The sequence below is a fragment of the Cygnus atratus genome, chromosome 2 (genome assembly GCF_013377495.2).
Source record: "Cygnus atratus isolate AKBS03 ecotype Queensland, Australia chromosome 2, CAtr_DNAZoo_HiC_assembly, whole genome shotgun sequence".
NCBI classification, from domain to species: domain Eukaryota; kingdom Metazoa; phylum Chordata; class Aves; order Anseriformes; family Anatidae; genus Cygnus; species Cygnus atratus.
The window spans coordinates 130167197-130180722 of record NC_066363.1 but is presented as its reverse complement, the minus strand read 5'-3'; the positions used below and the strand labels follow the sequence as shown (position 1 = coordinate 130180722).

Here is a 13526-nt window from a genome sequence, read left to right as displayed (position 1 = left end):
TAAGGGTGCATGTGCATGTGTGTGTAGCTAGTTCTTTTTTAATAATCCCGGTGCTAGAGGTCACATTCATAGGCTCAGTTTATATGGTAATCTTTAAAAATAACCAGCCTAAGCACTGAAAACACATAGCAGGGGTCGGTCCTGTATTAGCAAAGAAATAGGCTTGATTTATTAATAGGTCTTATTTAAATCTAATTTCCATGCTTTTATGACTTCATTAGGCTTTCACCTCATATGGGCACGTCAGAAGTAATGGAGCGAGAGAAGAGACAAGCCCTTTTTCAGTTCACAGAACCCCAATTCTTTATTAATCACAGCTTGCTCACAATGACATACAGGAAAATAGCACTAATGAAGAGTAGAATATGCAGGCAGCAACCTCCAGGGGGGTAGGGACAACTTCAAAACTGCAGGTATTTTGGGGATGATGTGTTAGGTTTCGTGATACTGTACTTGGCACGAGCACCCTGTCTAGTCATTCCTGCTGCTTCAGCCCTCTTTAGTCCTAGATGTCCGTCACTAGGTAGGGTTGGCTAACACTGAAGAGTAAAGGTCATGATGAATGGAAGTCAGCAGTGTCAAAAACAAAAACAAAAAAAGGTGACAACTGGCTCATGGGATCCTGGTGAAATATTTGGTAGCCTCTTTTACTGTTACACACGTACTATGGTAGCATCAGAGAAGTATCATAGATCATGGCATCTACAAATAAAGCCATTTGATGCTATCTATTATCTGCTCCATTAATAAATTTTCAAGTGGTGAATTAAGCTCACTTTACAATTAGCATTTGTATGGCTGTTTGGCATCATTTAGAATTTGTCATAGCTGGATGGTTACAATGTGCCTTTCAGGTTCATCTCAAACTGATACCACTTGCTTTCGTTCAGTTGCAAAGCTGTATTTGTTGCCTCTTGCCTCGGAAGCAGAAGCAGCAAGTACTGCACACGGTGATTTAACCTCAGTCAAACAGCATGCTACAGAGTCCTGTAGCACAAGTTGCATTTAAAGAAACTACATTTTAAGAGCCTTTTGTCTCGGACAGCTGAATGTGAAGTCACGATACCTGTGATCTAGTCACTGTTTCAACAAAGCTTATCGATGGCAAAGCAGTCTAGGTTATCAGGCAATGACTGGTCTCTAGCACCATAGAACTACTACTGACCTCGTGGTGGGTGGGAATGAAAGTCGCAGGGAATGGAGTTAGACATGAGGTGCTTCAAATGAACAGACCCAGCAAATTCAACCGAGTGGAAGTAGACAACATCAGAAGCCTGTTACAGGACATGTAAGATTATGAAATAACTTGCATAATGCAATACTTGTATTTTTTAACAAAAATGTAAGTATTTACAAAATAAGATCCAAGTTTTTTAAACATCAAGCAAATCATTCTGCAAAGAGACCGCATTGTTTTGTTTTTATTTTTTGTTTCTTTTTTAAAGTTTTTTATTGAGTTCTTGATTTTTTTTTTAAACCATGTCATACATTTCCCATACTGATATCGCATGATCCATAATAATATAGGCAGGGGGAGTTTACTAATGGTGGGGATGGGTCACATCCACCATTGCTGTTTTCAGCCAGACAGTTCCACCTGGAGCTCCTTGTTTCTACGGACCTCTGCAGCATGCCTCTCCTGGAAAACATCAAGAAGGGAAAAATCAAACCTCTTTCTCATTCTGCCTGCCTCGGAGGATCCTGATGCTTACACATTTAGGTTGTGCATTTGATTCCTGTGCAAAACTTATTTCACAGCACAACCATCTTTAGAGGATGCAGCTCAGGAGAGGTGTCATCTACCAGCCCAGCCCAAGGCATGTTCAGTGCTTACATTCTGTTTATGCTCTGGAACTCAGTTTTTTATCTTATATGGCCTTATAGTTCTCGGCACCTCAGAAAGATTCATTTTAAGGGCCTGCATAGAGAGGTACTGCCTGCAGCATGAAGTATGCCATGTGCTCACATTTCCTCTTTGAATTCCTAGATACTGAACTAAATAGAGGGAAGGATGAATGGTCTTGAATTAATTGCTTGAATGCTGTATGCAGAAGAAGTGACAGCTACTATGTTATCTAGGAGCCACAAATAAAAGGTCCCAGATTGTAGTTCTGCCAAGAAGGGTCAATCTGAGTGTTTTGAACATCTGGCACAAGGGCTGGAAGGCATTTCCTATGAGGAGAGGCTGAGGAGTCTTGGTTTGTCTGGTTGGGAGGAAAGAAGGCTAAGAAGTGACCTCACTGCTCTCTGCAGCTTCCTGAGGAGGGGTAGTGGAGAGGGAGATGCCAGTCTCTTTTCCCTGGTAACAGATGACAGATGTGCAGGAAGACAGGCACAAAGCTGCACCGGGGAGATTCAGACTGGACATTAAGAACAGTTTCTTTACCGTGAGGGTGATCAAACACTGCAACAGGCTTCCTAAAGAGGTGGTTGATGCCCTACGCCTGTCAGTGCTCTTGGACAATGCCCTCAATAACATGTTCTAGTTTTCGGTTAGCCCTGAAGAGGTTAGGCGTTTGGACTCAATGATCTTTGAAGGTCACTTCCAACTGAACTGAACTGAACTGAACTATTTTATTCTATTCTGTTATGCTCTGTTCTGTTATAATGTCTTTAGACTGAACAATGAGGTTAGCTGTCCTCTCCATTCTTACTCCTGCTGTGATGGAAAAGGGGAGTTTTTACCATAAGTCAATGCTAGCCCCTTCTGCCAAGTTACAGCCATGTTGCCTTTTACAAAAACAGCCACAATTAATTTAGATTTATTAGAGCCACTGTATATTCAGATAATTCTGTGGAAATGGGACTGTGGTCAGGAACAACATCTGTTAAATGTTAAGAATGTTCCACTCAGGGTGTTTATAATACTGTATTATTTTTGGCAGCTTATGGGGTTTGGGGCTTTTGGATTATGCCTATCTCTTTCTAACTGTCAAACTATCAGATTTTTACCTCTCATGTCTGACTACTGGAAAAAGACCCAACACATTAGACAACTAAATGACAAGTCATAAGGCTATAGAAGCAAAATTATCTCTAGCTGTCTTCTGTTTATGGCACTTCCTAGGTATTTTTGTACATTAGGGGATCTTTTTGTACATTAGGGGATCTTTTATGGGGATTGGTCAAAATGAACTATGGATCACAGGCCAAGACAGCTTATTGTATCAACTGAATCTGTAAATCACAGTTTCTTATAAACTCCATAATTTTGAATGCTAGATTTTCTAAGGGACTTGTTTCTCAGAACTCCTGTTAACTGCAGTATACAAAGTTATCTTTCACTGTAGGAGCTTCTAAACACCACAGCCTTGGGTCATCCACAATTCTTGGTCACTCTTGAAGTTATCTCACTTCATATTTTCCTGCATAGTCAGAGTTGGCCTTTGTGTTGGCAAAACTATAGTCATAAAATTTTTAATTTCTGGTCTGTACAAATATTCCCAAGTGAGTTATTGACATCTTTGTTCAGAAGCCTTTGGATTTCATGCACATTTGCCATCATATTGCAGAGGAAAAGGGGCTTAGTAGTCTGTTAACAATAACATAGGACTGAGAATGTCCAGCTGTCCATCCTATTTTCTTTTGGACCTTAAGGATGGCTAATTGGCTTTTCCGTTTGTTCTCATAAACTTTGGGATATGTGCCTGCAAACTCATCTACTACAAAAATGTCAAATAATCTGAGTACAGTCCTTAAACTCCAGAGTTACTCAGTTCACTTATAACATCAATCTTTGGGAAACTATTATTTCTTTCTTACTTTATGAGACTTTTGTTATCACCAAAGGAAACCAGGTGCTGCTCCATCTCATTGGAAATGTATGAGAGCTATTTTCTTTTTGTTAAACCATTTACTAACATATTAGAAGTCCATTGTTGAGAGAAACAAGTGTAAATTATTTTTTTTCTTAACATTTCTAAATCTTAATTCTAATGTTTCTCTTTCTTGTTTAGGAGGGCTGTTTTGGAGAAGGGCACTGTGGGGTTTGTGATTTACTGGATTCTTAAAGGAAATTCCTCTGGCTTTTTCAAAGATCTTCAAAAGAAAACTTACTCTCTTTTTGTTGCAAGACTTATGGAAGAATAGGCCCCTTTTAATATATAGGAAAGACTTTTTTGCTTATTTTTTTCCACTTTCCCTTCTGGGAAGTCAAGAACTATATGTCCACGGGACAACTGTTTGATTTGGTCACTGACCTTTCTTAAAGACCAAAATCTAAACACAATTGACCTTTAATTTGTTCACAGCACTTTCTTAAAAGCTAGAAAATCAACCTTTGTTTGGCTTGCTTTCTCCTTTTCTTGATGAACCTTTGTCTTCATAACTCTAAGAATATGTGAATGTTGGCCAGCACAAAGGTCCCAAACCAAGATTAAGAACAGAAGCAGGGGACAGCTGAGTTTTTAATACACATTTCACCATGACAGTCTGGATAGCGGCTTTGCAGGTAAGGACACAGAGGTCCTAGTGGACAGCAAGTTGAACATGAGTCAACAGTGTGCCCTTGCTGGTAAGAAAGATGACAGTATTCTGGTCTGGATTAGCCAGAGTATTGCCAGCAGGCCAAGGGAGGTAAATCTTCTGCTCTACTCAGCACTGGTGAGGCCACACCTGGGGCACTGTGTCCGGTTCTGGGCTCCCCAGAACCAGAGAGACACAGACGTATTGCAGAGAGTCCAGCAAAGGGCATCTAAGATGATGAAGGGACTGGAGCACCTCTCCTCTAAGAAAAACCTGAGAGAACTGGGACTGTTCACCCTGGAGAAGAGAAGGCTGGGGGGGGATCTTATTAATGGATATCAATACCTGAAGGGAGGATGTAAAGAGGACAGAGCCGAGCTCTTTTCCATGGTGCCCAGGGCCAGGACAAGAGGCAATGGGCACAAACTAGAGCACAAGAGATTCCCTCAACACCAGGAAGTACTTCTGTGCTGTGCGGGTGATGGACCACTGGCACAGGTTGCCCAGAGAGGTTGTCTCCTCCTTGGAGATCTTCAAAAGTCACCTGGATGTGGTCCTGCGCAGCCTGCTCTGGGTGTCCCTGCTTGGGCAGGAGGTTTGGACCACATGGCCTCCAGAGGTCCCTTCCAGCCTCAACCATTCTGTGATTTTTCAAAAGTGGTTTAGATAGGCATCAGGGGCTCTGATTTAAATATAACTCAAGCTTTGCAACAGAGGAAAGAGCTATCCACTACCTCTCTTCAAAATATTGGTTGGATTTTCTCCTCTAGTCTAGGTGAGGAGTGATGGTGCAGTTACCTTTTCTTGAAGACGTTCAATAAGAGCAGCTAAATTAGCTTCACGGTTTTCTTTGATCTGTTCCATTTTCAGTATCAGCTTTTCCTCTGCCATTTTGCTGAAGTTGTTGTTCTCCTCCAAAGCCTTTTGAAGCACTTCTCGCTCATGTTCTCTCTTCTCAGCCAGATGTTTCAGCACCTGGGCCTCCTGGGACTGGAAACACAGAGACATGAGGCTGAAATAAGTGTCTCAAACACCCACAAGGAGTAAAATAACCCCCACAGGGCTCTTCACAGTGTTTGGAAACTGCGTAAAGTTTGTTCCTTTGTTGTTACAGGCACAGTTTGGAAAGATCACCTCTGTATATAAACCGGACTAGTGTCAATAACAGGGGCTTAGAGGCACTGGCTAAATGTGGAGAATATGACTTATGCAGCAGCAGAGAAGTCTCTGAAGCACTTCTGTTAATGAGAAATGCTGTTATTGAGAAATGCTGCCCTCAGCTACTGCAGTGGTTGCTTAACCTCTCAGAGCTGTGGTCTTTTAGGTAAGAGCATTTTATTTGCAGAGATCTGGGATGGAGGCTGCAGGGTACAGTGTTAAAAAGGAGGAGAGGCACATTTTTTGCCCAGGTTGGACAGTCCTTCAGTGTGCATGAATTGTTAATAACAGGCTTTGAAGTTTACCATTGTGAAAGATAAACAGAACCAAATCAGACAATGTTTTTCCCCATTATATTTATGTTTCACTTCATCTCAGTAATTATGAAAGAAAAAAAAAAAGATTTTACTTTATAGAAAATATCAAAAAAAGCTATTGTTAGTTTAAAGTTTAAATTCTACCAGGAAGATGAAAAGTGGAGGTAGGAATTAAGCACATTCAGCCTATGCACAAGTGTGCTATTCTTTGTGAACGCAGAAGCACAAGCTTTGTTATTGTTTTTTAAATCAAATTACTAACATGGAACCACTAATCCTAGGAGGGAAGCCAAGGAACTTGCAGCACTGGGCCCATCCTCCAGGCAAGTCTAGCAGAAAAGACAGTATGTTTCAGAGGGGTTATTTGGAAATGATAAACAACATTGTATGCTCTTGGATAAAATAAATTAGAGGGAGCATGAGAGGCAAACAGAAATCATGGAATGAAATATGGCTCCAGGAAGATAAGTGTGTATTTCAGTGCAGATAACAATACACTGTTGCCATTGTTAACCATAAAAATGAATTAGTTTAAGGCCCAAATTAAGGGTTTTAACCAACGATTACAATTAGCAATAATGAATCCTATTAAATTATATCATGTGGCTTTTAATGGAGTGAAAAAAGCTGCAGTTCTCTTACATGTAGAAGATCAAGCGAGGAAGAGAAAACATTTTAACAAAGGTAAGATAGATATACAGGCAGATGTAATGACAAGGCAAATTAAGCAGATTGTAGAAAAGGGTGCAGAAACCAGCCAGACCACCTTTCATGAAGACACTGGAATAAAACGTATATTGCTTTGAAAGGCTGCAATGGCTTGCTTGAGATCAGAGATAAATGCAACTTTAGTTAATCTTGGTCACTTACTATATTTGCTTTCACCTCCATCCTGGTCACAGTTTCAGGCTCCTTTCTCAACCTATGACCCTTGGAGCACTTGATGATGGGAGTGGTCTACTGAACTGGATGGTACCTTAGAAAGATCTTTGTTGCTTTTACTAAAAATTTTGCTTTTACTCAAAACTCATTAAAAAGCATGCTTAACAAAAATATCAATAATTTTAATAATTGCATGATAAAAGGCTTATTTTAAAGCAAAATGCTTTATTTCAGGCCCTTAATGTGTAAAATTTCTTTAAACATATGCTGTTTCAAAAAGGAAAAAAGTTCTTTTGAAAGATTTTGTAAAATGTAAAAATTAAATAATTGAACATCTTCATCCTGTTGGACTGTCTTTGGACCAGCCTGTGTGTCTCAGTTTGACTAGTGCTTGTGAAGTTTTTCTGCATTTTCTCTTTAATTTAGTCTTTAATTGCAATCTTTTTTTCACTTTTGATAATCTAAAAAAATACTTCCCCTTCTCTTGGGAGTTTGAATAGAAAAGATAATATAATACTAATCTTCATGTCCTTTCCCATGAAAGGTTAAAGAAGTGTTTTAGTTTGAAAGGCTAACATTTCAAGGTGTTTAAACATACCTTGGTATAAGGTGTTTATATACAATCAAGCATTTTGAGATTTGGACAGTAGACATATCCATAGATGTATCCCACGGAGATGCTATAAAAAAAAGCAAGCTTTGGACTATGCCTCTATGCAGCATTTTTGAAAAAAACATTGGCTTTCAGTGGGAGGTGTCAAAATGCCTTTGGGTCTTTGGGGCACTCGCCTGTTTGTCAGGATTTGTTTTCTTCTATTGAAACCCTTTGCCTTCTGGAACTACTTCCTATTATCATAAGTCCATGAGAATTGTGAAAAATTAGAGTTACATATCAAAGTACACACAGTTCTAGAGGCCACACTGGCAAATGATGCATTCAAAAGTAATTTAGTCGCTAATGCCTGATAAGGAAGAAAATGCTTATATGGTAATTCAATATTTTCTGGATGCAAATTGCATTGGCACTGGTAAGAGTCTGAAGGAAAGCTAAGCCAGGCCACGGGAACTGATTGCACGTTCCTAATACGATTTTCCTTTATGATATTCCTTAAAAGGCATTCATTTTCCTCCTTCAAAATGTTTGGGGTACCCAGAAATGGTTCAAAATAAAGGACTCCCCTCCCCATCACAAACCATCGAAGGGGTAGAGTCTCATTTAAACTGATGTCCCCCTTCTAATGCCATTTACACCAGCTGTGAGTCTGCCTGTTCGATTGTGTTCAGATCATTTTTGAAATCCCCTTGTGATGATTTTGGAATGTAGTCGGTGTGTTTTTGTACTGGATTGTTGAATGATTTTCTGTTTCAAACACATTTGGCAAAAGAAGTTGGCCACCCAGCCTGTTCAAAGTCTACTATGCATCCAGAAATTGCCAAAATGAATGACCCCTGATACCTAGTGTGGCTGGGATTAATGAACTGCCTTTGTTGGTGTTGGCTTTTAGCCACTGTGTTTGGACAGTCTTGACATAGGATTTCAACATACACAGGAAGTTTTTATTCCAAGTTTATTTTTCAACATTGTATTAAAGTGCTGGAAAGGGTATTCTCAAATCCTTGATAGTCCATTTTCTAATATACTTGTAAATGGTTTACAATAAACGCTTCTTGAATAGTTATGAGAAAATAAAGGAAAAAAAGCTGGAAAGGGAGTGGGAGATGAAGATTAATAAGGAGAGAAAAGTATAAAATGGTGGAGAAGGGAAAAAAAAGAATACTTAGTGGGGAATATTCAGAAGACTTCTTAAATATTAAATGGTTTAATCAATGCAGCTACAGCTGCAGCCTCTAATGCTAGGTGTAGAGGAATAAAAATGTAGGTAGATATTCCTGGTACAGATACTTTTGCTCTCAGAAATGTACTTCTGTGCATTGGACAAGATGGATAATGTAGGCCAGCTCCTTAAGAAATTCATGTCATTTTTCTAAAGGATCATATGCACCCCTAGTTTCCAGAGATGAGTGCTTCACAAAGAAATCTGTATCTCATGCTTAGCTGGCCAGAGATAGATTCAGACAACTTAGAGCTCACTTTAATAGAAAAATTATTTACAGAAATTCTATTTAGAGATGCTTTTTAAAAATTATTATTATTATTTTACAGAATTACAGAATCATCTAAGTTGGAAGAGACCTCCAAGATCACCTAGTCCAACCTCTGACCTAACACTACCAAGTCCTCCCCAATTATTATTATTATTATTACTCACAGGAAGAAAATCCCACTTATCTGAATAACAGGTGCTCTTATTTTCTCACATTTATCTATTTTTCTTTGATGCATAGCTCCAAATATTGAAATCTTTTATGCAGAGATAAAGGATTACTCTTAAAGCAAGGAATGGCCTCAGAAAACTTTTAAACTGGGAATCTCAGCCTGAATCCATTTCCCTGACAATCTTGGTTACTAGGATGTGTGAGACACACTACCAGTCATGAGAGTTCCACTATTCTAATACATTTATTCACTCTCTGGCTTTATTTTAAATTAAATTGTTCTGCAGAAGCTGAGATAACTTTGGTATTCTTCAGTGTACTGTGTACTTAAGAGATACTACAGGGCAGGATTAAAAGCTCCAACTGCCATGCAATTGACAACATATAAATGCCTAGTTATTAATCAGAAGGAAGTCATATGTTGAAGAAGTGATGTTTTGAGGGATGGAACTGGGATTTTTCTTTCCATATAAAGCAAGGGAATGGGCCCAAGTTAGACCTTACTCATAGCACTGGCTTCCTCCATCTCTTTGTTGTTACATCATATTCCTCATTGGGGTGTATTATTATTTATTAGCACTTATTCTAGCTGTTGTGAAGACTCACTGTCCCAGGCAGTGTGCAAACACAAAGGGAGAGACAGTTCCTCTCCCAGAGCAATGACAGTTTAAAGAGACAAGAAGAAGAGGGGGGTGTTCCTGCTCTATGAAGTTAGAGAGCAAAGGAGAAAAATGGCCATTTTGCAGAAGAGCCAAAGACATCTGTGAGCTGGAACCGTAGTCCCACTTCTACTGAAACCAGATGGTGCAAAATTTAGATAAGAATCTTTTTTGTTTTCCTTTTTTCAAATCTGCCAGGGAGCTTTGTGTCAGGCCTACTAAGAATGCAAGGAGGAAAAAAAAATAAAAAAAGAGCTTATTTGTATTGTGAGACAAGAAAGCTCACTTTTTCTTCCTGAACTGACATAATATGGCAACTCTCATGGTTCTGACCCATGAGGGCAAGCAAGGCATGTTGGAGGGATGCAAGGAGAGGGATGCAGTTTTAGACGTCTTTTGTCAACATTAGGGGTGAAGCATGATGTACAGAAACACTATGTATAGAAAACCAAAATGGGGCAGAAATGCCTGGTTCCAGTTGTGATTCCACATATATCGGTGGATCTTTTCATGTAAAAGCACCTCATTCTGTTTTTCATCTCTCCAGAAGCCCAGCCAGCAGCCAAGAGTAACAGAAAGAGTAGATGGGCAAGACAGGAGGCAGATACCGTGGGCAGTGCCTGTCACCTGTCCTGGCCTGCTCACTTACAATTTGACAGGAAACCAAGGAGAGGAATAGTTGGAAGAACAAAATAACAAAGAAAGTTCCTTTTTTTTTTTTTTTTTTTTTTTTCTGACAGAGGAATGTCAAAACCCAGAGTGGTTTCTAGGAGGGAGCATTTGTCCTGCAGCTTCAACATCTTCCCACCTTGGTGAAACCTTTTCACCTAAGAGCCTCCTGTTGGTTTGCTGTGTGGTAAAGCACATGTAGCTTTTTCAATGTGTAAAGAGAGGGGGGATCAAGAGTACAAAGAAGTGCCTCCAACAGGCAGTGGTGCCAGCTTAGAGGCAGCGGGTTGGGTGCTGCAGCCCAATGCAGACTGCGGCCCTGCTGCTGGCAGGCAGAGATGCCCCAGGCCGGCTGCCCACTGAGGGAGCACAGCAAGCCTTGCCAAGCTATAAGGCTGCACAGGGGCCCTTGTCTTGCTGTGGGGTGCTGGTCAATACCAGCTGAACATCAGCCAGCAGTGTGTCCAGGTGGCCAAGAAGGCCAATGGCGTCCTGGCCTGCATCAGAAGGAGTGTAGCCAGCAGGACCAGGGAGATGATTGTTTCCCTGTACTCAGCTCTGGTGAGGTCGCACCTTGAAAACTGTCTTCAGTTTTGGGCCCCTCGCTGCAAGAAGCATGTGGAGGTGCTCAAGGATGTGCAGAGAAGGGCAACAAAGCTGGTGAAGGCACTAGAAAACAAGACTTAGGAGGAGTGACTGAGGGAACTGGGGTTTTTCAGCCTGGAGAAGGCTGAGTCTGGCTGAGGGCATACCTCATCACTGCCTACAACTACCTGAAGGGAGGCTGCAGCCAGGAGGGTGTTGGTCTCTTTTCCCAGGTGACAAGTAATAGGACACAATGCAACGGCCTCAAGTTGTGCCAGGGGAGGTTTAGATTGGACATTAGGAAGAATTTTTTCGTGGAGAAGGTGCTCAAGCATTGGAACAGGCTGCCCAGGGCAGTGGTGAAGTCCCCATCCCTGGAGGTATGTAAGAGACGTGTGGATGTGGCACTGAGGGATATGGTTTGATGATGGGACTTGGTAGGTCAAATTGATGGTTAGACGATGATCTTGACGGTCTTTTCCAATCTAGACGATTCTGTGACTATTTGATTATATGATTTTACAGTATTAACAACTCATATAGCTTTAACTCCATAATGAGAAACACAAAAGTTAAAAAAGATGATTGTTCTCCATCATTTGTTGTGGTGCTAAGCACTAAGGACTGACCTGATTTAATTTCGCCCCAATACAAAGCCATTAGGAGGTTTTCATTGCGTACAGTTTCTCTCCTTCATTTCAAAGTCTACTAAAACTGTTCCTCCCTTTAGAGTTTCATTGTCATGCAAGCTGAATATAGGCAATAAATATACATAATTCAACATACGGCTTTTGAAGTCTGTATATCCAGTGCAATTGTAGCTGAATATTCAAAACCAATGGGTAAAATTTGATAAATGCCAAAAGTTCCTTAAGAAATTAAATTCTGCTGCTTCCAATGTCACTGTGCACTAATTTCTTAAATGGAAGTGATGATGAGATCTTACTGATTATCTATCAAGATGAGAAAATATAGCGCACACATGCCAAAAAAGTAATGGGATAATAATGACACACTACAAAGAGGATTCTATAAACAGAAAGGACAAGTCTGTAACTAGCTCAAATGATCTTGCTGTGTGGTTCAAAAGGAAAAAATGTCTCAGGTGAAACTCTCAGTTTGGTCTGAGAGTATGAGATCTCAGTGACTGCCAACTGAGGTAGAAAAAATGGGGAGAAAAGGAAGGAGCCCTGTAAAAACATATGAGGAAATAAACAGGAATGATGAACACGAGACAGCATAAGCAGGAGGCTGCTGGAGTGCATGTATTACTGTAGATGTTCTCATGAGTTTTAAAATTTATTAAAGAAAACACTGCTTAATCGACAGAGCAGGGACTAATTCCTAAAAGTGTGAAATCAGTTAGTAGTGTTTCAAAAAAGGCTATTCTCATCAATTAGTTATACTTGATTTTAATTAGAACTGTGCTGGAAGGACACGATCTGGAACGGTTATGCCAGATAGCTGCTGTACATAGACAGAAAAGTATGATAAAAACTGCCATGTCGGATCTCAGAAAATATCTGCCTGATTTGTCTAGCAGCAGAGAGTGGAAGATTCTCAGGGGAAGTGTATACAAAGCTGGGCAAATCTGCCTAATTTTTTCCTACATACATCTATCTTCCTAGTTTCCATCAGGTTAGGCATTTTCTGAGCCAGAGGTTGCATCTGTATAATCATGTTCTGCAAGGTACTGCTCTACCAATTTCTTTTTTTATTTGCTTTTTGAAATAATTAATATTTTAATAACATCCAAATAGCCTGTGTTAACAAACACAAAAACTTGATTAAATAATACGTGCAAAGGTAATTCCCTCTCTCTGTTTTGAAATTGTTATCTAATTTCATTGAGTGTTTCTTCCCCTTTGGACTGCATGAAACAGAATATAATTGTTCCTATTCATCTTCTCATTACTATTCATGACTTTGTAGAATTTTATCTTCCATCTGTTGTCTGCCTCCAAGCTGAGAAGTGGACTGTTTAATTTATCTTCTTATGCTCTGGTTGCTTTTTACCTTTCTCTGCACTATACGCTTTTTTTAGACCAAAACTGCAGGTGATAGTTGGGATGTGTGAGCACCAAGGATTTAAACAGTGATGTAATGAGGCTTTCTGCTCACTCCTTGGTTCCTTTCCTTGCAATTTCTGCTGCATTGCCAATATGGAAGATTTAATCTATTAAAATAACTCAGTTATATGTTCATTCAAAATGAATATAGTATTAAGGGGAAGAAACGGCAGGTATCTGTACTACCATCACTGATTACTAGTTTATGGCATAATGAGTTCTGCTTTAGGAAGAAATGAACAGTAATGAAATCAATGAACTGAAATGTCTGGGACATTCAATCTATATTTCCCACTAAGTATATGCATAATATCAGGCTTCTTAATTGCTGCCATTTCATTCTGTGTCCAAATCTTTACTTGAGTATTTGCACTCAGTACAGAGGTACTTCACAGATTGAGTCTTTCAAGCATATCATCATTTGGGTGTGTGAAAGCTCATACTTC

General features: G+C 39.8%; 1 protein-coding gene across 1 annotated transcript in view; it reads right to left on the bottom strand.

Moving 5' to 3' along the window:
* Window positions 1–283: 283 nt before the first annotated feature.
* Window positions 284–13526, bottom strand: part of STMN2 (stathmin 2) — a 39138-nt gene continuing 25895 nt past the window's right edge. Inside the window, exons 4-5 of the mRNA XM_035546307.2 lie at window positions 5263–5454; window positions 284–1639 (exon numbers count right to left, since the gene is read on the bottom strand). Coding sequence (XP_035402200.1) covers window positions 1580–1639; window positions 5263–5454 — 252 coding nt within the window. The 3' untranslated portion in view covers window positions 284–1579. The remainder of the gene's footprint in view (window positions 1640–5262; window positions 5455–13526) is intronic.